This window comes from Equus asinus, chromosome 7 (genome assembly GCF_041296235.1).
Source record: "Equus asinus isolate D_3611 breed Donkey chromosome 7, EquAss-T2T_v2, whole genome shotgun sequence".
NCBI classification, from domain to species: Eukaryota; Metazoa; Chordata; class Mammalia; order Perissodactyla; family Equidae; genus Equus; species Equus asinus.
Genome location: NC_091796.1, coordinates 101,220,535 through 101,244,977, shown reverse-complemented (window position 1 = coordinate 101,244,977; position 24,443 = coordinate 101,220,535). Strand labels below are relative to the sequence as shown.

Genomic DNA, 24,443 nt, shown 5'->3' with positions numbered 1-24,443 from the left:
GAGCCGCCGAGGGATGCTAAAACTAACAGGTGGACGTTTAAGGAGAAACAGGATTTCCATGGTCTCAAAGTATCTAGGCCAAGACATTTATCATTTTAACAAAGGAAAGACAGGAACTTCACGGTGGAGATGTCTGGCAGACCACCTTAAGCGAGTGACCAAGATCGACATCACTGTGATAAGACATGGACACCATGAAGCCCCGTACGAGGCACCGAGCAGGACGCAACATCACCTCTGTGGGATTCTTGCCAAAAATGCCCAGCTTTGCTCCAATCCTGACAAAACATCAGACAAATCTGAATTTGGGGACATTCTACAAAATAACTGACAAAAGAAGTGCCAGGGTCACGAAAGACAAGGAAAGATGGAGGAAGTGGTAGAGATTGGAGGAGACCAGGGAGCTACGATGACTAAAGCAACGTGGGGTCCCAGATGGCATCCTGGAAGGGAAAAAGGACATTGACGGAAGATCTGGAGACATCTGAATGTGGCCTGTGGTTTAGCTGGTGGTACTGGATGGTGTTAACTTCCTGGGTTTGCTGACTGCACTGTGGTCGTGCAAGATCTGTGGTCATGCAACGTGGTTACTGGAGGGAAGTTGGGCGAACAGTACACAGAAACTCTACTATTTTTACAGCTTTTCTATAAGTCTAAATTATTATTATTATTATTATTATTATTAAAAGAGGTAAAGCTTAGATTCATCATTCAGTTATTCCACAAACACTTATGCCAGCCCACCAGGACTTTGCAAGGCTCTACTTAAGGGATTGCTTAAGCGTCAATCACTCTGTGAGGGTTGGAGGGGGACAGAGGCTAAGGGGTAGGGTCTTGGATTTGAACCAGACCCTCCAGGGACCTTTGGTTACAGGCTCTAGGCGAGTGTTGGGTCATGAGGAGCCTCAGAATTGAGGCGAACTTAGGGAACAATCTATCCAACGTCCTCAGCAGGGCTGGAGTCCTGAGGGGAAGGAGTGTATAGTCAGCCCCTTCAGGGTACCCAGCCTGGGCAGGCCCTCCACTGCCACCCCTCTGCAGACCCTGCCCACTCTGGTTCTCAGAAGCAATCAGGACCCAAGACCACCATCTCTCAGGGGCCGAGTCTCAAAGGCCTCTGCTTCCAGCCCCTCAGATTCTCTTTTCAGGGCTGCCACCTGGGCCTTGCCAGGGCACACCACACATACTTCCCAGGACCAGGCCTGGCTGAGTTCCTGGCTGAGGAGCCGGCTTGGAGACCCTGGGCCCGGGCCATTGACTTTTGTGCCTGCCCCTCACTCTCCAAGGACAAGGGTCCTGCTCCAGAACCTGCCTGGTGGCTGGAGCTCTGCTCCTGAGGCAGGGGGTCAGGCTGCCTGTGTCCACCCCACCTCTCCCACCCCCTGCCCCTTAGCTCTGCACATCTTGTGGCACACGTCCCACTGCCCCGTGCCCCATGGACCCTGAGTGTCGACTGCCTGCCTGGCCTCAGTCTGTCCGCCAGACGGACTTTTTCCCAGCTCCCAAAAGAGACACGATCTGGCCTAAGCCACTCACCAGGCCAAGCGGCCTGTCTCCAGGTGTCTCTCAGGTAAGGCCCCTGATCTGTTCTAACGGAACCAGCAGAACTCTGGTTACGTGGGAGCGAGCCGTCAAACACACTCAGACTCCACAGCATCTGGCTAACCCTCCTTCTCCAGCTGCAGAGGATTAAGGATGACCACAAATCTGCTGACACTCTCCCATCGAGAGGAGGGCGCCTATGTCCCCGCCCCTTGGGCGACAGCACTCAGTGGTGGCGCCCCTGTGCGACTTCTGGGTCCCACCTTAAGAGACTGGCAGCTTCCACTTCCTGTCTCTTGGAACACCCAACTCTGGGGGGAGCCAGGTACCCTGTAAGGAGTCCGACTACCCTGAGACCACCTGCCGTGAAGAAGCCCAAGCTGGCCCCGTGGAGAGGAATGTGGAGAGAGATGCCCAATGGCCCCCGGCTGTGCCAGCCGCCCAGCCCAGACACCAGACAGCAGACGGAGGGGACTTCAAAACTACCCCCTGACTCCGGTGCAGGGGAGCCCAAGGAGAACTGCCCAGCAGAGCCCGTCCCCTCACAGAACCGCATCAGATCACAGAACTTGTGTTTTAAGCCATGAAGTTCTCAGTTGGCTCGTTAGGCAGCCATAGATAACACTGGCCCAACAGGCTTTTGTCCGCAGTCCTTAAGGAAAAGGTTCTTCTTCTTCAGGCCACAGCAAGTGCTTCCCGCAGAATCTGAGAGATAAATGGGCAGACCGAGCCTTCTGGGGGAGCAGCAAAGGTTAGGAGCATCAATTTTCTCCTCTGTGAGGTGGGGTCATAATTCCCCAGGGAAGCAGAGGAGACCTGAGTGGCCAGGAGAGTGGACCAAGTGCCGCGTCTGTGGTTCACGGCCACTGTGTGCACTGTGTGTGGGGAGGGGGTGTTCTGGAATCCTTCTCCCTCAGTTCCAAGTTCTCGCAGATCCCAAGAATCCAGCAGGGTCTCCGGGTATGAGTCTGGTTGTCCCTCACCAGGATGATCCCGCCCGGCTATGACATCATCTCTCACTTCCTGCCAGCCAGTGATCTCAGCCACACTTGGAGCAGTCAGTGGGGCCCCCGGGGTTACCGAGCGCTTCCTGGAGGCCAGGCAGTGTCTGAGCACTTCGTATCCACTGATAGGTTTAATCTCACAACAACTGAAGAGGGCGAGGTGCTACCATCACATTTTACTTTATTTTACTATTATTTCATTTTATTTTATTTTGTGAGGAAGATTGGCCCTGAGCTAACATCTATGTCAATCTTCCTCTATTTTATGTGGGATGCTGCCATAGCACAGCTTGATGAGCAGTGCCAGGTCTGAGCCTGGGATCTGAACCTGCGAACCCCTGGCCACCGAAGCAGAGTGCCTGAACCTAACCACTACACCGCTGGGCCGACCTCTATCATCACATTTTATAAATGAGCAAAGTGGGCCCAGCAAGGGGAGGGGACATCCCACGGCAGGTCCCACAGCTGGCCCCAAGCCCACCCTCTGGAGTCCCCATTACATGGCTTCCTGGCAAGCAGCCACAAACCTCCCTTCCTTCTTTCATCTCTGAGCCTCAGTTGCCCCACCTACAAAATGGGATGACCACACCTCCCTATGATTGTCATATGGACTAAATGAGAACGCAACCCCGCGCCCAGCAGATGTTTCTCCCTCTCTCTCCACCACGATTCTTTATGGCTCGAAGTTGCAAATAAAGGATATTTACGAGAAATGCATGCTCCCCTCTCCCGCTCTAAGTCCCACAAGGAAAAAAGATAATCCTTTTTAAGGAAATCCAGCTTGAAGACCTTGATCAGGTCAGAAATAGAAGAAACGGAAGGAGTGGGAAGGAACGTGGACCCCTCCCCATCGGCCACAGTGAGGCATCAGTCTCTATTCTTCGCCCCCAGGGTCCATGCTGAGAGCTCCCGCTAGAATATGAAAGGGATGTGGCCAGAAGGTGCTTTTAAGAAGTGGGCTCCCCCACTGCATCTCAGGATTCCCGGGCACCTGTGCATCCCCATCTCTCAACGCCCCTGGGGAGATCCCAGGGTTTCCGGAGGGCACAGAGCAGAACAGCACCTGTAACTGAGACTTTTCAGCCCTCAGGTCTTGCTGAGCAAACAGCTCGGCCGGCTAGCTGTGGATCGACAGCCTGTATTTCATGAATATTTTTCTTTGGAGGGCTGTACCCATCAACATTTCAGTTACTCAGGAGCATTTGCATTTTAATGTGATTTTTTCGACAGGACCAGACAGCTGGGTGGGTTTTACCGTCCTCAGAGATACAAAAATCTCATCTCTGCATATGGACCTCTCCAAGTGGGTTTGTGTCCAGGCTGGAAAGAGCATCCGTCTGGATGATGGCTTTTTGAAGAAACTGCCACTGACATGCAGAGAAATTCAGGGTTATAATTTTGATCTAATACTTGTCTAAAGCTAATGGGGGAAAAATTGATTTTGCTATGAGGTGCAGTCACCGAAAAAATATACATGACGCAGCTCCTGCCCACCTGTCCAAATTCCTCCTACTCTCCCTTCCTCTCCGTCATTCCTCTACCTACTAGCACTCTTGATCTTTCTTGAAAATACTACCCCAGGGCCTTTGCACTTGCTGTTTCCTCTATCAGAACACACTCTGCCCAAACTTTTGCAATGACTTGCTCTCTCATAGCATTCAGGCTCTGCTCAGATCATAACATCAGAGAAATCTTCCTGCCAAGCTGTCTATAAAGGTCCCCATGCTTGTTAGTCTCCATCCACGTGTCCTATTCATTTTCCTCAAAGTACTAATCACTACTTAAAAGTATATTATTTTTTCATTGCTCCTCCCCACTTTGAAGATAAGCCACACGACGGCAACCTTTTCCTCTGCTGCAGCCCCAGTGCCAAGAGCAACACCAAGCGTACTGCAGAGACAAGCTGTTTGTGAATGAAGGCATAAGTGCCCATTTTCCGGAAGAGAAAGTTGTGGCTCAGTGGGGGTAAGTGATTTGTCCACAACGGCACTGTGAGGAGCCAGGGGCGTCAACCCACAGGTTATCATGAGCACAAATCCATCCGATTAATTGCAACATTCTACATTTGCCTAATTGGCATTTCTGACTTAATCAAAACAGACTAGCTCCTTTGACAACTTTACCGCCACCATCTACATGGGGCCTGGCGCCCAGAAAATGCTTGCAGGAGGAGGTCTGAGAGCACGAGCAGAACCCCCTGCCCCGACTCCCCAGGCTCTTCCCGTCTGGCCACGCAGGGCATACTCAATCTCTTCTCTAACAGTTTCGCCGCACGGCTGCCCAGACTTCGGGTGGAGCATCTCAGGACTGCGGGACTCGCCACCTCCCTTAAGCAGTCCCTGAGCAATGTCTCTTGTCAGCGCCGACCCTCGGAAAGTCCTCAAGCCGAGCCAGACAACACAGCACTTGCTCATTTCTCTGCTAAGCACACGCCTTCTGGAGCTGTTTCTTGGATGGCCTCCCACCCATCTCAAACGTTATGTTAGAAGATAAAAGAGAGAATCAATAAATGATCACTGAAAATAAAAAGCAGGGAAAAGGATGCTCTTAAAAGATAGGTTAAAAAGGCTGAAAAAAAAGGAATCAAAAAGCACTTACAAGCCACCTGCCCCTAGTCGTCTCACTACACATCAACGGGCCATCCTTTCACTCCACGAGCCCATTTGCCTGTCTATAAAATGGGGATTGGGGGCAGGTGGGGTCACCCCTTCTAAGGCTGTGTCGCTCCCTCCCTTTTGCTATTAACTATTTGTCAACGCCGATGGTACTCGGAAATCCAGAACCACTCGTCCTCCGAACTACTCACTGCCTGGGGTCCTCAGCCACCTTGTCATACACGGTAACAGCTAACATGGGTAAGTGGTACTGCACACCCGGCACTGTGCCCACCACCTGTCCAGGCCGGCTCCTTCACTCCCCAGCGTGGCCCTGTGCGCGAGGTAGGTACTGTGCCCCTCGTCAGACAAGAAACCCAAACCTCCAAGTGGCCAAGTCCTCTGCTTCCCTAGGCTCCAGCCCATGGGGGCCCCACAGCCCTGGAATGGGCCTTGCATCTCTGCACCTCTGGGCCCTGGCTCTGTCCTCAGCCATCCCTGCCCTTCTCACAGGCTCCATCGAACGACATCCAGCTCACGCTGCCTGCGGAGACAGAGACCCAGCTGGGGGCAGGGACGGCATCCTCCCCACCCCTTGAAAGTAGCACAGTTTTATGCTTACAGAAAGATTTCATATACACTTGCTGAATAAATGAAACAAAGAAAGGCATGAATAAAATCTCCTGCTAAATGCCTGGGTCTCCATCCTGCGTGAGTGAGTGGCTTCCTGAAGCTGGAGGGCTGTGAAGAACTTCCTTTAAGGGATTTTATCGTTTCTTCTCTGCAAGTCAGAAGGCTCAAAGGAGAGTTCTGAGCATCAAAAGATGAGGGGGAAATTAGCTGAAGACCCTACGGTTAACATTTTGTCCACATTGTCCGAATTTGGCACCCTGTCTGGAGTCATAAACCCCCTGGAATCCTTCCGTATGCAGGTGGAAGCCGGGGGGACCCAGGAGTCCCTGTAGGGGGCGCTGCTCCAAGGCAACAGGGGGGTACACTGGGCTCCCCAGGTGGCATCCCCAAGTGGAGGGTCTCCCGTCCTGGGAGGGAGGAGCCCGAGTCTACACTCGGGGCTGTGGGAGCCTAGGAGTGGATTCTGCAGGCCCTGCCTTTGGCAAAGAACACCGGGCCAGGGAGAAGCAACCCTCCCAGGATTGGGCTGCATACCCCCTGACAATCCTGAACTCGGAAGGAAGGAATTTCAGAGACCTCCTACTGGGGCAGCAAAGACCAGTGCACGGGAAACGTGATGCCAGTCGGAAGGGAAAACAGAGAAACAGAAAAGAACGAGGGTCTGCACCTGCGTGGGGTGTGGGGAGTGCTGCCTGCACATGGGGTCTGGTCATTGGCCAGCTGTGCGGCTTCAGACAGGCCACTCCCTCTTTGTGCCTCTCACCGTCCCCATCTTTGAACTGGGTTGGGATAGATGAGACCAGACAAGCTCTGGGATTGCTTCCAGCTTCTACATCCCATTATTCAATAGCCTAAGTTGAAAAATATATGAGAGTGGAACGGGATCAGAAAGCCAGGTATCTATTGAAGCCACCAGGACGCTCCAGCAGCGATAACTCTCCCTCCTTTGCAGAGATATTGGGCCAAATGTTTTCACTTGGTGCTGCGCGGAGCACGTTGCATCTCAGTGACGCGCTCTGACTACCTCGCCTCTCCTGCCACACTTTGCAGAATGAGAAATGTGTCCTACTCCTTTCTGTATTCCCAGCACTTAGCACGGTGCTTGGCACTCCATGAGCACACAAGAAACGCTTGCTGGATGGATGGGTGGGACTCTGGAGGTCTTTCTAGGAGGGCTCACAACACTCTCTCGGGTGGAGTCCCACCATGTCCACACTCTGCTTTTCCTTGGCATGCAGCCAGGCGACATTTCCCATCTGTCCTGTAGTTAGATGTGGCCAACGTGCCTGAGGTCTTGCCAAAGGAATATGAGCAAGTGATGTGCGAGGCCTTTGGAGGGTGAATGGTTGAGCTGCTCTCTTTGCCCTTCCTCCAGCCAGGTACAGAGGATGACAAGGTCCCGGAGGATGGGGGAGCGACAGGAAGGGGGAGCCTGGGTCCCTGCATCACCGCATGGAGAGTCGTCTACCGACCAGGGACACCCACTGGGACTATTCATGAGTGAGAAATAAATTTCTATGGTGTCTGAGCCAGTACCTTTTTGGGTCATTTGTTACAGTCATTTTGCTTGCCCTGACTAATAAATCATCTTTGCCCTTTAAAAAATGAAAAAGAAAACTGTTGAATTGTGAAAGGGGAAGGTGGCAGAAAAGCTGAATGCATTTGCAGGTTTTCCTTTGGAACTGGCGTTTCCAGGGCATTGAGGATCAGATCGCTTGTCCTCTTACTGACACAACAGCACCACATTTCTTTCACAACTGGCTATTAGCAGAAAATTCCAGCCCTCATACAGATGAATCTGGGCCTAAAATCTACCTAAAATCAATCAAGTCTTCTGGAAAACAGGTACTGAGGGCCTATTATGTATAAAGCACTGGGATGGATGCCCTGCATTTGCTGTATGTTATGTTTTTCCAAACCCTAAATCAGGCCACATGGCCTGAGAAGCACAAGAAGAACCAGCACAGAGGCAGCAGGAAAGAGTAAGTGACGCTGAGAGAGTCCCCATGACCTCCCAGATGCATGGACGTCACAGGGAAGGACATCCAGACCTGGAAGATGCAGGCCTGCCCTCTAGGTGCTCAGAGCTCACTCAGGGGAGGTGTGAACACGTGCTATTGAGAAGCAGAGTTGTGTCTGGGGAAGGCGAGCCCATCAGAACGCAGAAGTTTGGGCTCTGAATACCAGCTGTGCCATTCCACCTGTGTAACCTTGGCCAATGACTCAATCTTTCTGAGTCTGATTACTTATTCACTTACTAGCCAAGGAGGAAACTCACAGCAGCCACTAGACTTATCTCAACTCTGGATGAGCAAGCACAGGAGGAAATGAGCAACAGGAAGAGAAAGATCAAGATAAACAAACACAGAAACTGACCTTGGAGGAGAGAGAAATAATTCACGGACCAAAGCAAACAGACACACAAAGCTCTAGTTAATGTTCTCCCACTCGATGTATTAACAGCTAGGATACAATAGATTCTAGGAAGAGGAGCAATCAGAGATAAGAAAAAGCTCTTAGAAATGAAAAATATTAGTGTCTAAATGTTTTTAAAAGTAAAAAAAAAAAGATGGACTGGAAAATGAAGTCAACCAAGTCTAGAATAAATAGCAAAAGGCAATGAAATTAGAAAAATAGAAGAATAGAGAAGAAAAACCCATGCTGGAGGGTCTAAGAGCCAACAAATAAGTTCAGAAATGCAGAATGGAAAACACAATGGAGATTTAAAAAAAAAAATCAAATACATTAGGTTCTCCCAAAGCTGAAGGACACGAGTCTTCAGATTACAGGGGTCCACTAAGTGTCTGGAAGCATGAAGGAAGGAAGGTTTTCCTCATAGGATATATGAATGCCAAGGATGAAGAAAAATTCCTAAAATCTTCCAGGAAAGAAAAATAGTAAAAAGAAAATGTACAAAGGACCTAGAATCAGACTTCTCATCGGCAACATGGAAAGCTCTGAAGTCTTCAAAATTCTGAAGGAAAATGATTTTAAACTTGGAAATCTACCCTCAGTGCGAGTATAAAATACAGACATTTTCAGACAGGTTACTTCCCATGGATCTTTTCTTCGGAGGCTCCAAGCCAGGCAAGCAATGAAGGGGAGCGCAGGACAATGTCTGGGGACCAGCTGTACGGAGAAGGGGTACATCTTGGTATGGGAACAGAGAGGATCCTGAGGGGACAACAAACCAAAACCAAAACCAAATGGAGAGGGGTGCAACTGAACAGGTGGTATCAAGAAAGGGAAGATGTGATAAAGGCAGATAATGCAAGAAGGAAAAAAGAAAGGCAATTATAAGCTCCAGGAAAAAAAAATCCTGCACAATAAAGTCATGACCCAAACCTGAAGCAAACTAAACTATGGCATGATTTTAAGTAACTGATGGAGTGCAGCAAAGAGAATCCACTCGATTCTTTTATGGGACATTCTGCCTTGAGCAACCCAGGGGGCTGGGAAGCTGATCTCAGGAGAAGGAAACGTAACCCCAGCACATGGTTTACCCCAGCATTAGACACTTCTGAAAGAGCAATAATTGTATCAGTGTTGCCTACTGTTTTGCACATGGTGGAGAGTACAGGACAGGACGTAAATATAAATGACCTCAAAGTAATATCAATCCTAATGTAGAGGTGCATGATGCTGAAGGCGAGATTAAGGCAGGAAAAATGGCAGGTCACTCATACCTCATCTTACCAAATGAGGAGACGGAAGAACCGTGAAAGGATGATGGAGAAAGACATGACAAAGATTAAAAAGTAACTGACAGAAACATTTTAATAAAAATAGGTAAGAATGGGAGGAGGAGGAGCCAACTCTTCCCTTTTCACTTTAGAATGTCCACAGCTATGGCCTAAAGGTGATAACACTGCCTGGATGCGAATCCTGGCTCATGCAGAAAATAGAAAGGGTTGAGGTGAGGATTAAACGGGTTTGTACGAGTAACAGCCCCAAGACAGTGCCTGGCACACAGCAAGCACTCTGAATACACCTAGTATTTCGTTATCCGTCTGCCCAGACAATTTGATTTATTACAATGTGCGTGTGTCGATGAAAAAAGAATGTTAAATGTTAAATAAAAAGATACGCCAAGTAGAGCTATTTGAAGGAACAAGTGGGAAAGTGGACTCGGATCAGGGCACAAACTGTAAAGTTCTATTTAGAGACTGCTAAGCAGGGCAGGCAGCTTGCCCTGGGAGCTAATGAGCGGCAAGAAAATAGGGGACCGGGGGCTTTGGTGAGGAAGGCTGCCCAGGGAGAAGCCTGGAAGGAGATTCTGCTCTCGGCACTCCCACACTGTTTGCAAACTGTAGAGCTCTCTACCGCTGCCTTACATCCACATAACAAAGTACTATTTTTTTTGCAAACAGAAGTCTATACACTTTTCGGGGAGCCAGGGCAATTCCTAAAAACGCCTTACAAGTGGGATTCAGGCTGTAACTCTACTGCTCAGGTTATTTGCAGAGTAAGGCAAAGGCTGCAGAGGCTTTCTTTCTGTTTTCACGAAAAGAGAAACAACGGAGGGTCAGAACAGTCTCCAAGGTGCGGGAGGGCATGGAGCAGCCCGCAGCTTGACTCTAGTCCACCCCAGGCCCTTATTCTGAGCCAAACAGGGCAGGAGGGACCTCGTCCCAGGAGGTGGGGCTGGAACAAACCTTGTTGACAAAGACTCCGTCTCCAGCAGGCCCAGAAGTGTGAGGCCTGCACACTTCCCCTACTTAGGAGGATCAGCCCCATCTCTGGGCTCTACCTCAGTCTCCCCATCGAGCCCGAATACTGAGGTCCTGGCACTCTGCCTGGCTCCCTCCAGGGCCCCATTTCTCCCACTGCTGGCCGCGGAGCTGCTCAGGTTGGCCTGAGAAGGAGAGGCTGGGTGGTGCAGCGGGACTGGCACAGGCGGGGAGACAGAGAGAAGGCCGGGTTTAAATGCCAACCCTGTCCCTCACTGGCAGTGTGAGCTTGGAAACAATTCTTAACCTCACTGAGCTCTGGCTTTCCCAACGATTCATTGATTTATTTAACAAATACTTCACTAAGCACCTACCTGGGGCCAGGTGCCGTGCTAGGTGCTCAAGGCACGTTGTACGCTTGCAAGGAACTTAACGAGGAAGAGGCCGCCTGGTGGTGGACGCTGTGATGGACAAGCTCTGTGCGCTAGAGGAGCCCAGAGGTACAGGAGCAACAGCCTGCGGAGGGAGGAGCCGGGGTCAGGGAGAAGGGGCTCCGTGAGGGTGAGGAGGCAATATCTGAAGGAGGAGCAGAAGCAGGGAAGTGTTCCAGAAGAGCACACAGCATGTGCAGTGGCTCAAAGGAAGGAAAGACAGACTCGAAAGAACATCCAACGGTTTAGGGCACAGAGTGGTAGTGGTGAGGGAAGATTCCAGAAAACTCTGCTAGGAAGATCAGAGGCTCTGTAAGTCTCTGTTGTACCTTGTAAGGGTTTTAAATCAGTGGTAAAATGCAGAAGATGATTTCCACTTTGTAGAAATGCTAGGTTTAGGGAACCATGACCCTGGGGCGAGGGGCTGACCCCTGGGACCAGCATTATTGTGGACTGTATGATCACCCTGTAAAAGCATAGTTGACTAGTTGACTCGACCATCCCACTGCCTGGATTTTGCCTTGCCTCATTTTACAACGCTCCACCCCACTGAACCCGACACACATGCACATGCACACACATACACCAAATACAGGCACACACGCGTGCCTGGCTGGAACCAAGCTCTCTGGACACTGAGGGAGACTGGGATCCCAGCACTCCCCCCACCAAATCAAGCCTGCGTGCAAACCTGTCTCTCCTGCCCCTCCCACTGGCTCATGCTAACTAAGACCCATTGCGCCTTGCCTAGAGCTCCCCTCCCGGGTGAGACCCAGATCTGTTCTCCCTGCCTGGACTGTCCTCTTCACATGGCTGGCTGTGCTCCTCCTTTAAGACACAGCTCAAAGGGCCCTCCCCAGGAAGCCCTCACTGACTCGTCTGATCTCAATGCTGGTCTTCGCTCCCTGCACCCACCACCCGGCTGACAGCATTTGTCACCATCCTTAGAGGCACTGCTGTCTGACCTCCCTCCCAGCTCGGTTAGTCAGCCTGACCCGCCTCTGCCCTCAGCTCCGACAGGCGCCAGGAGAGAGGAGGTGCTCGACAGTCCACCTCACGGGGTCTCCACACAGCACCGCACGCCACTTCAGGAGAACCCGCTGAGCCAGGCTCCCTCCCGCCTCTGCGTCCTCCCACCGTCCTACGCCTACCTACACCTGCAGCTTCGCCGCACATCATCCCAGGCCCATCTGAGGCTTGCCGAGGGGCCGGCAGCCTCCTCTTCTAAGATCTCTTAAAGCTCTGCAGTGGGGCCAAGAGAAGCAGGTAAATTTGTGCAGGAGTTGGCTCTTTCAGGCACGGCCTTAGGGATTTTTTTTTTTTAATGTAAAACCTAACAATCTATAGACCCACAGCTCGGCACCTGCAGGAGGTCATGGGCCCGATTCCAACTCTCCTCCCTCGGTCGACTGGTAACAGTTCATGCCAGGGAAAGACATTTTGTCGTGCATGACTGCTGCTGTCAGTGGCCCGCCAACCCTGTCCTGCTCCACGTCTCACCCCCGACCCTCCCGAAGCTGGAGTGCGGCCCTCTCTCCCCCTGCTCTCCTCCTGCCCTGGATTAAAAGGCGAGCAAGAGGAGGCCGCCCAAAGCACGCTGGGCTCCACCAGGGCGTGACTCTGTCTAACCTATCTAATTCATTTAGGGACCCCAACCCCTCGCCCAGATGCGGCACGTAGCGGGGGTTCAATGAGAGCTTGTTAACAGGAACTGCACTGCCTCGTCCCCAAGGAGAGGAGTCCTGACAGAACCACATTTATTTCACCAAAAGGAGCCCTCGTCCAAGGAGATGAGCTCTTTTGCCTCAAACACCCCAGTCCCCCTGGCCCTTTCCCCAGCACTCACGGCCACTACCCCAGCTCCAGACCCCCAGGCACCTGCTCCCCCTCCTCCCTCTTCCCCAAATCTGCCATTTCCCTGAGCTGAGTCGCCTCAACACAAGGAGGCCGTGCGCCAAAGTGTGGCAAAATCCGCTCTCTGCCTTGAGTCAACAGGAGCAAGGGTGTCAGTGTGCCAGGCACTGTGTGAGACCCGCCACACACATCGCATTTGCAGGGCTGCGCCTCGGGTGGTTTACAAATGATGGAACAGGCAGGGCCAGGCAGGGCACGTGCCCAGCAGTGGAGCCGCGATGCAGCCCTGGAAGGCATCTTATTAGCCCTGGATGTAGCGTGTAAAGTGCGGGGGCCCAGCCATCAGCATCTTTCAAATGCTCTGGGGAGAATATTCTCATATGCGGCTGCAGTTGAGAACCCCAGTACTCGAGAAAGCTGTGTCAGGCAGAGGGTCTCATCTTCTTAACTGAGCTCCTACTATGCACCTGGCGCTCTGCTGGATGCTGGGGAAACCTGTGGTCTTGCAGAAGCAGCCCCTGCCCTCAGGGAGCATTCATGTGGCTTCAGAAGCAGGGCTACACGCAGGGGCAGAGGACAGATCCGAACTTATAAAGAGCTAGCTAAGGATGGCCCCTTCGCTGTGGGCCCTGGCCACTTGAGATTCTTCTTTGCTGCAAACTTTTCCTTAAAGGGCCAGGCAGCCAATATTTCCAGGTTTGCTGATCCCATGCCCACCCAGGTTGCTCCAGGCTCCTGTCCTAAGACCTTGAATTTGCCTCCTCCAAACCTGACTTTCTCAGGCTGCCTTCTGTGCTACTGATAGGACAGACCGTCCCTGCCCAAGCTCCCCTGCCACCTCCTGCCCCTTCCACTGTCCCGCCTTCTCCTCTTGGGTCTCCTCCCGCCATTGGCAGAAGACCCTTAACAAAACCCTCTAGAGGTCACTCTTCCTCTCTCTCTGGTCTCCTCTAGTGAGAAAATTTTCCCACCCCATGGGCCACAGTCACTGCAGACTTGACAGATCTAGAACCCAACTCAGCTTCATGCATTCACTCGCAACGGCAACAAGTTCTTATAGGAGGCCACCCTCCTGGTCCAAGCCACCGCCCTTTCCTCTGAGCTATTTCCACTGGGGCTGCGTTACCACCCATCCCTGTGGCCAGGCAGCAAGGCGCCATCTTTGACTCTGTGCTTCAATCAAGTCTTGCCACTTCCTCCTTAAACATCTCCCAGATTATAACCAGAGCTGGCATTTCTCGAGTGCGTGATTTTAATTAACACACATGATCTCATCGATTCCCACCGCAGCCCTGCAGGGTGCGTAGAGAGTGAAGAGACGTGCCCAGGGGAATCTCAGAGTCCCCAAGCACCAGCCAGGTGGTGACTGAATCTGCAAACACGTGGCAGCTCCCAGGCACCCGAAACTGTGCCGGAGGCAAAACAGAGATGGTCAGATGTCCCTGCCCTAGAGATGTCTGCAATCTGGCGGGGGAAAGAACCAGATTAGCTTGAATGTCTGAGCTCTGTGCTACCTCCCCAAACACAGCCACCCCTTGGCCACCCGGATGTTGGAATGACACCCTGACTGAGCAATGCACCAGGTGCTACCTGGAGTCCTGAGGAAGGATGCCACAGCCAGCCGGGGGCCACCCTGCTCCCCAGAACACGCGATGTGCCCAAGCTGCCACCCACTCTCTGCATCCAGGCACTGGCAGCATCCCAAACAGATGCAAAGCAGTACTACCTGTCCCCACAAGCTCCAGGCTGGCAGCAGCTGACTTCACACACATCCTGGCAGAGGGGCCAGAGGACACAGGGGCCCACTGGGGGCATGTGCAGGGGACAGGTGAGACCCCCACGGGCCAGTCAGCACTGATTACTCACAGAACCTCCGGGGTGAGAACATGGCCACTAGGGACCCCAGTCCTAGTCTCTCAGTGTAGTGGGTTGAATTGTGACACCCCTGAAAGATACGATCAAATCCTAACCACTGGTACCTGTGACCTTACTTGGGTCCCTGCAGATGTAATCAAGGTAAGATGCGGTCATACAGGACTAGGGTGGGCCCTAAATCCGATGACTGCCATCTTTATAAGAGAAAAGAGACAGAGATTTGGGTACAGAAAGACACGAGGAGAAGGCCGTGTGAAGATGGAGGCAGAGATGGGAGTAATGCAGCAACAAGCCCAGGAACACCAAGGATTGCTGGCAGCCACCAGAAACTAGGAAGAGGCACGGAACAGGTTCTCTAGAACGTTCGGAGGGAGCATGGCCCTGCCAGCACCTTGATTTTGGACTCCCAGCTTCCAGAACTATGAGATAATACATTTTTGTTGTTTTAAGCCACTTAGTTTGTGGTACTGTTATGCCAGCCCACTCAGTCCACGGAACTAAGACTCAGCAAGGACACGTGACAACAGAGAGCCATGATCAGGAAAACCCCCTCACTTGCTGGCGGCCTGCGTAATGGTAGGGCTACAAACTCCCCTGGGGTGGGGCCATCCAAACAGGAAGGTGTCAACTGAGTGTATCTGTACAGCCAAACATTTGCCAGCACAGATTTCTAATCTGCACATGTTGGTTCAACCTCCACGTTGCCAGTAGAACTCTATTCCTAAACCACAGACTGGATCATGTCCCTTCTTGCACCCCACCCTTGGCTGGCTCCAACAGCAAAGTCTGGCCTGGGCCCTCCAGGCTCTCCAAGACCTCTGTCCACGGCTGTGTCCATCCCCCTGAGAGCGCCTCCTCCCTCCCCCACCAATGCCTCCTTCCTGCTCTTCAAGGCCTGCATCAACACTTCTTCGGGGAAATTTCCCGAATCCCTCCGTTAGTCTCTGACCAGCTTGTGCATTCTGCCATTAGCACACCCATCCCACAGGCTTGCCTCTGCTGTAGACGGGTCCCCACCATCTCCCTCACCAAAAAGGACTGTTTTTTAGGAGTCAACAACCTGGAATCAGATCCCACTTCTCCTGCTATCCGTGCCCCCTTGGACAAGGCATGTGACCTCCCTGAGCCTCGTCATCTCCACCTTCTAAGGCAGAAGCAGTAACGGTGGCCTTTAGGAGACCTAGGATTCAACAGTGCACCTCTGACTCTGGGCCCAGTGTCGGCACGTGCCAGCTCTTCTTGCTGCTGTCCATGTCCTTTATCATTGTTAAGAGACCTCTGGGGCATCCTTAACGCCCGTGGGTCCCCAATAAGGGTCCACAGACCAGATCAGGTCTCTGACCATGGTCTTAGGTGCCTTCGGAAAAATTAGAAAATCTAAGAACAATACACATTGATAGGTTACTTAATTAAACTTAATTAAATAAATTAAGAATAATTTTTAAAAATTCTAATATTAAGGTCTTCCTATTTTTCTTATTATTTATCCTATGATGGTGATAAAAGAGGGCAGATTAAAATGTGGCAATCTCATGCCAAGTCCTCAATTAAACAGTTTTCTCACCCATGTCCATCGAAAGGCTGGCAACCACAACCCGGAATCAGGAACGGGTTTGAGGCCAGCTGCAGCGAGGGTGCCAGGTCTTTCTCCCCTGCACGCTGGCCCCAGGGAACCGTCCCCGCTACCGTCGGGGGGAGGCAGCTCTCCCTACCACGAGACCCCAGGGCCCAGCCACAGCTGTTTAGACCAGAGGGCCCTCACCCGATCCAGGCCACTCAGCTTCTCCCCTGGGAATCTAGGTCCCTAAGAAGACAGAGTGAGTAGTGAGGTCACGCAGATGTAGGGCTGAGGTTGCCATTCTGGGGTGTGACTGTGTGCTCAGAGGAGCAGGAAGAGAAGCCAAAGTCGAGAGATGGAGAGGGAGGTAGCAGATGGTGAGGCCTGGAGAGAGAGGACGCCCAGAGTCACCGGCAACGTTCTGTTCCCAGTTTCCGTACTAGCCCAGGGGTACAGACAGGGACCTGGAGGTTCACAGTCCAGCAGAGGAGACTGGCCTGCAAAGTCGGGACCAGAATAAAGGGTGAAGCAGTGCAGAGAGGGGAGGGAGCTGAGGGGAGGTGCCGGCAGGCCTGACTTCTCCATCAGATGCAGCAGGCACAGGGCCCAGGGCCCAGGAAAACGGTTCCATTTTTTTTTAAATTCAGAAGAAAAAAAATGAACTTTTACTTAGAAGAAAATGTTTTAATACATAATATGAAAATATTCATCTTTATATCAACTCACTCGTAAGATGTAATTTTTGATACTTTTTTTGCAGAGGAAGGGCCCGTGGAAGCCAAAGGGCTCTAGGCCCAAGACAGGGGGCACATGGCCCTGGGTGCAGGGAAGGGAGGCGCGAGGAGGAAAGGGCAGGTGGGAGAGGCGGCTGCAGCAGGTCTGTACCAACGCCTTTTGAACCAAATGAGCAACCCCCGAGCTCTTCCACAGCCCCGCTGGCTTCTCCGGGAAGGCTGCCTGCAAGGGGAATGGGAGGGGCGCAGGTGTTTACAGAGCTCCAGTTTCCTGCAGCTCAAGGTGGTCAGCGTTTAAAGATGTCAGAGGGGTGGCAGGATGTGCTCAGGATCCGATCGCCTGTGCCATATCCCACTCTACTGCCTCGAAACGTCCACCTGTGCAAGGCACCTAAGCTCTACGTGGTGGCTTAAAACACACCGCAAACACTTCAATGCTCCTCCCATCCAAAGATGGAGTGTCAATGCCCTCCCCTCAAACGTGGGTGGCCTTAATGACTTGCTTCGGAGACACAGAATATGCCAGAATTGACACTGTGTGATTTCTGAGGCTTGGCCATAGAAGGAGATACAGGCAGACTCCCACTGGCTCGCTCTTTCTTGGGACATGCACCCTGGATCCCTGAGCCCCAAGGTAGGAAGTCACCAGCCTGGCCCGCCATGCCAGAGAGGCCACATGGGGAGGCCCACAGAGATCTGACAAACCCCAGCTGTGCCAGCCTCCCCACACCCCCAGGCTGTGCCAGACGTGAGTGAGGAAGCCTTCCAGATGATTCCAGCCCCAGCCACAGTCTGACTGTGATCTCACACGAGACCTCCAGCATGAACCACCTACCTGAGCCCCGGCAGCCCCTGGACTCGTGAGCAAAATAAAGGATGACTGGTGTTCAAAGCCACTGTCTGGAGGTGTTTTATATGCAGCAATAAATACTCTCGAAGCCTTAGTTTCCTCATCTGTAAAATGGGAATAATAAAAGTAACTACTTTATCGAGCTGCTGCTCAGATTACATGCCCTAGTCCACGGAATATATTTAGCACAGAGTTTCCACCCAGAGTAAGCACCCAGTATATAAAAGCTACGATTATCATTAATTGTTTTGATTATAGCCATTGTGGAGAGAGAAAACAGGGCTCGCACGGCTAAAGCAAATTGTCCAAGAATCACACAGTGAGTTAGACGCTCCATGGTCTGACTCTGAGAACAGCTTCAAATAAAACACGGACACCCCCTGGAAGCAGCTGGAACGGTACCCAAAAGCTTGAAGAACTGCCATTCCAGTCTGGGAGATGCTAGGTCCTTGACCAGAAAAACAAGTGGGACTGAGGTCAGAGGCTCAAAGTGTCTTCATAATAATCACCCTGCCTACCCGTGGGACACCCACACGGTTTCCAAAACACTTAGTCTCCTACCTCACGAGGATGGTGTTATAGCTCTGCTCTCCTCTTTCATTCAAATGAGTCAATAAGGTGGTGACACATGAAATTTGCCAGCAGGTAGATTACTCCTGTCCCAAACTGCAATGACGTATGGGCCACCTGAGATTATTTATCTCGTACATATATTTACCAAGTTTGGGGGTAATAACACGGGAAAGTTTGCAAACAATTCCTTCTCGTTCGGCAGGGCTGTGACAGATGCATTTTATGAAGGGGAACTGTATTTATATATCTGCCTAATAAAGCCTTGAAGGTTTTACTGTTTTTGAAGTCAGCCAGCAGAACTGCCATCAGCCTCTCATGCATTTGGGAGAAGCCGCTTGATAAGGTGAAAAACAGCCAGGAAAGCCAGGTCGCTCCAGAAGCTCGACTGGGTTACCATGGACCAAGTCCCTTCTACACTGTGCCTCTCACTCAGCCACTTACAAGCCCGGAGAAACTCCAGGTGCTAAGCAAGCTCTGTCCTTGGTGCTGAGATCCAGGGAACAGACAGTTGAGAGAAAGAGGCAGAGACACCGATGATGATGCAGTCGGTGGACATGGGCTAAACTCGGGTACATACAAGGATCTTTGAGAGCTGGGATGACAGGCTTTCCTGGACAGCTGATGGGGCTTTTTGTGAAATCCAGAGCTCCAGAGCCCTCAGCCTCATTTCTTTCCATGCCTAGATTCTGAGAACCATTCTAATTTGCTCTGATATTGCTCTCTCCCTGCATTAAACGTCCACACAAGCTTCAGAAACCGAAGGAGTGACAAAAGGACCAGAGATGTAGAGATCATGCCCAGGCTCCTCCAACTCCAGTTGTTCAGGACCCTGGCTCTTAGCCTGGCTTCCAAGAGGAAAACCAAAGGAACAAGGAGAAAGCCACATCCTCTACGCCTGGTTGGTGGCAAGGCAGTGTGAGTACAAACTGTCCATTTCCACGTGGACTTCTGCCAACACTGGGCATGGGCCAGCCTCAAGGATCATGACTGATTCCAGAATGACTTGATGCCCCGCTCGGCTACAAGCCCACTGTGCAACCTTGGGCCAGGTGCTTCAGCTCTCTGGGCCTTGGTTTGTTGACCTAAAAATGGGGCCAATGAGAGAGGAGAGCAGCATTCCTTTCCCAGGCCCATGTCCTGGTGCAGCGAACTCTCCAGCAGGCAGCAGCTCTTCAAACAGCCTGGGACGCTTTGCCCTTGGCATGATTTGGCAGCCAGCCTGCCCTGAAGAAGGCTCTTTGCCAGGGCCAGACTCCCCAGAAACAGCTAAGAATTGCCCACTGGCCTGTGGAATGTGCTTTTTTTTCCCCCTCCTCTCTTCCCCTTAGCAATGAGAAGGTGGAGGTGGAAGACAGAGGTGACATAACCACTAGTGACCTGTGGGACATTCTTCCTTAGGTTGTCCACCCTGCTGAGCATGTTGACTGCAAAGCAAATGATCACAGAGTGGCACGCACTTCAGTTCCCGACAGCGGCCCCCTTTCCCGCCCATTAAGCCCGCTGCTGGGGGAAGCTCAGGGAAGCTGGCCGGCGAATGCATGCCCTGGATTCTCTCAGCTGTGGATGTAGGTCTGGGAGCATTGTTTTTAGGACAGGAGCAGCCTGAATGCGTTTGCAGAGGCGCAGGGAGACCCACGGCTCGGTGAATCAGGCTGGGACACTGCCCGCTCCATTTCCTGTTGGCCGGAGTCCACAATGGCTGGGCAGCAAGTGCTGGAGCCAGCAGCTACCTCGCTTTCCCTTCAAGCCCCAGCTGGGTGGGTGGAGCTGGGGTCGGGGCAGCCGTGTCTGGAGGATCACTCAACAAATACAGACAAGTGAAGACAGCACAATCACAGAAAAAGGGCCTGGAGGTCACACCTCAAGCATCCTCATTCCCGCACAGTATGTCTAGAACATTTTGCACATCTTCTCTATAATAGAGAAGTTACAAGGGGAGCATGACAAAGGACCACCAGCTATCTTTTTAAAACCCACACCCTCACTCATACACCTCCCATGGCTCCCCGTCACTTATAAGACATGGAATACTCCTTAACCTGGCATTCAAGACCCACTCCCATCAGGACAGGGCTGACACACTGCACTTCCGTGGCCCGACGCTACAGCCATACACTGCCACCTGCTCACCTGTTCCCGACGGTCCGGCCTCCGTTCATCCTTTCCTTCCCACCTGGAACGCCTTTCTCCTCGTCTCTGCCTGAGAGACTCCTACTCATCTCTCAAGGCTCATGTCAAACGCTCCCAACCTCCTCCATCCAAACCCATCTTCCCCGCCTCTGCCTTCTCAGGGCACGCTGACCGCTCTAATTAGCTACAGGTAGTTACAGAACACGTTTCCCCAGTGGTCTCTGAGTCTGTTAAAGACAGGGAACATCTTGTTCACCTTCACCTCCCACACCACCCTGCCCAAGGGCCTCTGCAGAAAGGCTCGGTCAACGTGTGCACCGCAGAAATCCGCAAGACGAGCAATGCTAAGAGTGAAATGCTTCCTTCCCTAAGGTCCAAGAAGTGTCTACAGCAGACTGAGCCCGGAAAGGTCTAAAGTTTTCACGGCCTTTCTCGTGTTGGTACACTGCCAGGCAGGCTGGCTTCAAGGAGACGCAAACTAGCCCCCGTCCACAAGACTCGTCACATCTTATATATCTGTACCCAGTTATGCACTCAGCTCGCCCTGAAGGTAAATCTTACGAGCTGGTCCACCTCTCCCTCCTTCTCACTGGGCAGTCGATATTTCTGAGTGTGGTTTGCTTAAGCCAGGCTCCGGGAGCTACTCCTGATAAACAGGCCAGAGCTCCTCTTCCTTGGCGAGAGAAGATAAAAAAGGCCAGAGGAATAGTGTCCAAACGTCAGCGTTCCATCTGCATGAAAGCAAGAGCGGGAGTCAAAGATGAAACCAAGCGGACTCTGCTCCTCCCGAGCTGCCGAGCCTCCACGTGGGGTGGGGCCCAGGATGGCGCCTGGATGCTGCCGGTGCTCTGTGAATGTTTGTGGAAGGAAGAAAAGGAGGCAGGGCCACTGGGATTAGAGGTGGCTGAAGGAACAGCCCAGCCTGGGGTGGGGGGCGCGGGGGGCGGTGCAGCCTAGTTCTAGAAACTTCCTCTGAAAGAGCTTTCTAGACCCACTTTGACAATCCAGTCCAGCGATGAGTCACCCTATAATACGGTGCCCAGAATTAAACGGCCACTTCTAAATCAACTTGTACTACAGCGGAGAGCCTGGAAACACATTGGCCTCAGTGAGCTTAAGAGCATCCATCTGAACGGGTTTCCAAAGCAGTGGTGCGACAGAAAGCAGCAGCTCCTCAGGGCTGTTCCCCACTCCCCAAGCACCCTGTCTCCTCAGTCCCCGGGTCCTGTGGGCCCTCAGGGAGCGAACACCTGGCAGCTGTGTGGGTTTTGGCAGCGGCATGGAAGCCAGTGTGGCTAGAAGGTGAGAAGCAGACAGCGCGTAGTAGGAGAGAAAGTCAGACCCAGGGCCAGACTGTGCAGGACCTAGAGGTCTTCTGAGAGTCACTGCTCACCGCTCCAGGAGCCTACAGGGAGCACCAGAGAGCTCTAAGCAGAGGAGAGCCAGGATCCTTTAGAAGGTTCCCTCTGGGTACCTGCTGGAAAACAAACTGTAGAGGGCAGAGGGGAAGCAGAAATGGTGGTTAGGAGAGACAGGAGGGCTGGAGGGACATGGCAGTGGGGGGAGGTGGAGTGGCCAGTGTGGGAGGGGGCCACATTCTGAGTACTTTGGAGCAGGAAGGGGTATTAGCAATAGGCTACAGTGAGAATCAGTGGTTCTCCAACTTCATTGTGCCTGAGATGAGAATTACCTGGGAGGGTGTTAAAAATACAGATTCTGGGCCCCCACCCTCAGAGGTTCTGATTCTGCAACAGGGCCCAGGAATCTGCATTTTAGTAAGTTCACTGGGTGCCTTCATGGAAGGAGTCCTCAGATTACACTTGGAAAAAAACCCTGCAGTGCCCTAATCCCTGCATTACAACCAGGGAAACCAGTGGAGGGCCAGAGTAGGGCAGTGGCTTGTCCCCAGGCACCCAGGTGAGCAAAAGATAATGCAGGGCTGACAAGCAGACCCCCTGACTACAGCTGGGCTGCCCCAACTGACCTTGTCCCGCGGCAGTAGCCAAGTCCTCCAGATGTTGGATGGGTCCCTAAAGGGCAGGGAAGGGTGCGCAGGTCTAGGGAACAGGAGCCATGCATGGACACCCCACAGCTGTCTTCTGTCCACCACTGTAGCCCCAGTGCTGGGCAGTGTCGAGAACAGAGCTGGCGGTCAATACATTTTTGTTAAACTGTTGACAATCAACACCTGCCTGATGGGAGAATGATGGAGGCGGATCCCAGCGATCAGGCAAGACCACAGGGAGGCACATCCCTGATGGAGGAGATGGCACCATGCCTGAGTGCCATCATACTCCACAGGGAGGTCCCGGAGCAGGCCTGAGGACAACCAGCCCTCACGTAGATGCAGCCTCAGCATCTACAGGGAAGTTTCAGACTGAGGCAATGTTGATCTCGATGGTACAACTGATTAAACAAAGTCTCAGTCTTCCCTGTTAGAAACCAAGTGTACTTTTCCACTCCTGCTTGACGTATGGAGAACACAGGGTGCGCGCTTCCATTGCCACCTTCAGATTTTAGTGTTGCAAAGCTGGGCTTACTCTTCTAGAAGTATTCAATAGAGCCCTCTCAGCAAGTTAACGGGAACCGTAGGCATTCATAAATCATTTTAAGCTTATGCATTATGCTCCCAGGACACATTCACTTTATTTAACAATGTAAGACTTGTCAATATTGATCTTTAAAAGAAGATGATGATCATTATCATCCATTTTCTGAATTAAAAGGAATCAAGACTCCTTCGGGGGGTCATGTCAAGGCCAATATAAACTTGAAAGGTTTATCTGTGGCAGAATGTAGCTGTGTGTCGGTCAGGATTCCAGACTGTATTAGCAGATACAGGCTGAGAAACCCTGGATGATGGAAAAACACCAGACCCTGGGCGTTCCTTACTTGCTCTTTTGCTTTGGGATGCTAAATGAGGTACAGGCAACAGCTCGTTGCAGATTATCAAGAAACTGAACCAGCTGGGAACACATCGACCCTCCCCAACACTGCCATCTGACCTTGTGATTCAGGCTTCAGCAATGCTCGATCTGCCAAAGCATTGAGCCCAGCAAATAAGACACACCACTCAGTCCACCAGGAGGGCTGGTGAAGGTATAGCTTTTTAACCCCGTGTGAAGTCTCACCTATACTTGTCACAAGCCACACATGAAGAAAGCACAAAAACATCTAAAATTATTTAGTGAATTGATTCTGTGATTCTCAATGCTGGAAACGGACATTAAACCATTTCTCCTAACTGTGTCCCAAATAACTGTTCAGAACATTCACGAATCAGAGGCCACGGACTTCACTGCCTTCTCGCTTACCATCTGACAGCTCTGGAGAGCTACTTGCGCATTTTCTGCTCTTTAATAGCCACGTGTACTAGAAATCGGGCCCAGAGCTGAAGCTCCCTGGCGTCTGTTCTCTCAAAATTTGGAGGCAAAAGGTACAGACTCTGTCGGTCTCACTGGGGATATGCAATGTTATTTCTAATTTACCAAATGAAAAAACCGTGCGGGCTCCTAGGATGTTTTGGTATCCTACAGCCGACAGATGAATCACAATTGAGTTTTCCAACTCATTCTGTCTCCTTTTTCTCGTTAATCACCTATCACAAAACTTGAAGCTCTTGGCACATAAGTGGTTCAGCAACCCAAGCGGGTTGGAGGGAGGGTCCTGTTTGTTAAGACATCATCGCTCACATGACATGGCAAGGCCAGCATCAGGCCTGGAACGGTTTTAAACCGCCGGCCAAGAGAACCAGCTGGAGTATCATTACTAAAATGTAAGAATGGTGATTTCAGTGTTGTGTGTTACAGATGGGATTCTGGAATCTCCTGTCCCAGGTGTGGATGATTCCATCCAGATCTACGGGCCTATCAGCAAAGACGAGCAGCAGCTACACTAACGTGGGTGGACTTCCTCAGGCCACACAAAATATCTGATGTAACAGTATCCGCATTCAGTGGCTTGAAACGTTCTTCAAAACCTGCATTTCCTTCTGA

At 51.8% G+C, this 24,443-nt stretch overlaps 1 protein-coding gene across 3 annotated transcripts in view; it reads right to left on the bottom strand.

Annotated features, from left to right (window-relative positions):
* TUNAR (transmembrane neural differentiation associated intracellular calcium regulator) overlaps positions 1-24,443 on the bottom strand; it is a 45,170-nt gene that overhangs the window by 15,419 nt on the left and 5,308 nt on the right. For 2 of the 3 annotated variants that reach the window (XM_070514268.1, XM_070514269.1), the window contains one exon: positions 17,731-17,849. The exons of the other annotated variant lie outside the window; for it this stretch is intronic. In XM_070514268.1, coding sequence (XP_070370369.1) covers positions 17,731-17,849 — 119 coding nt within the window. The remainder of the gene's footprint in view (positions 1-17,730; positions 17,850-24,443) is intronic. 3 annotated transcript variants of the gene reach the window in all.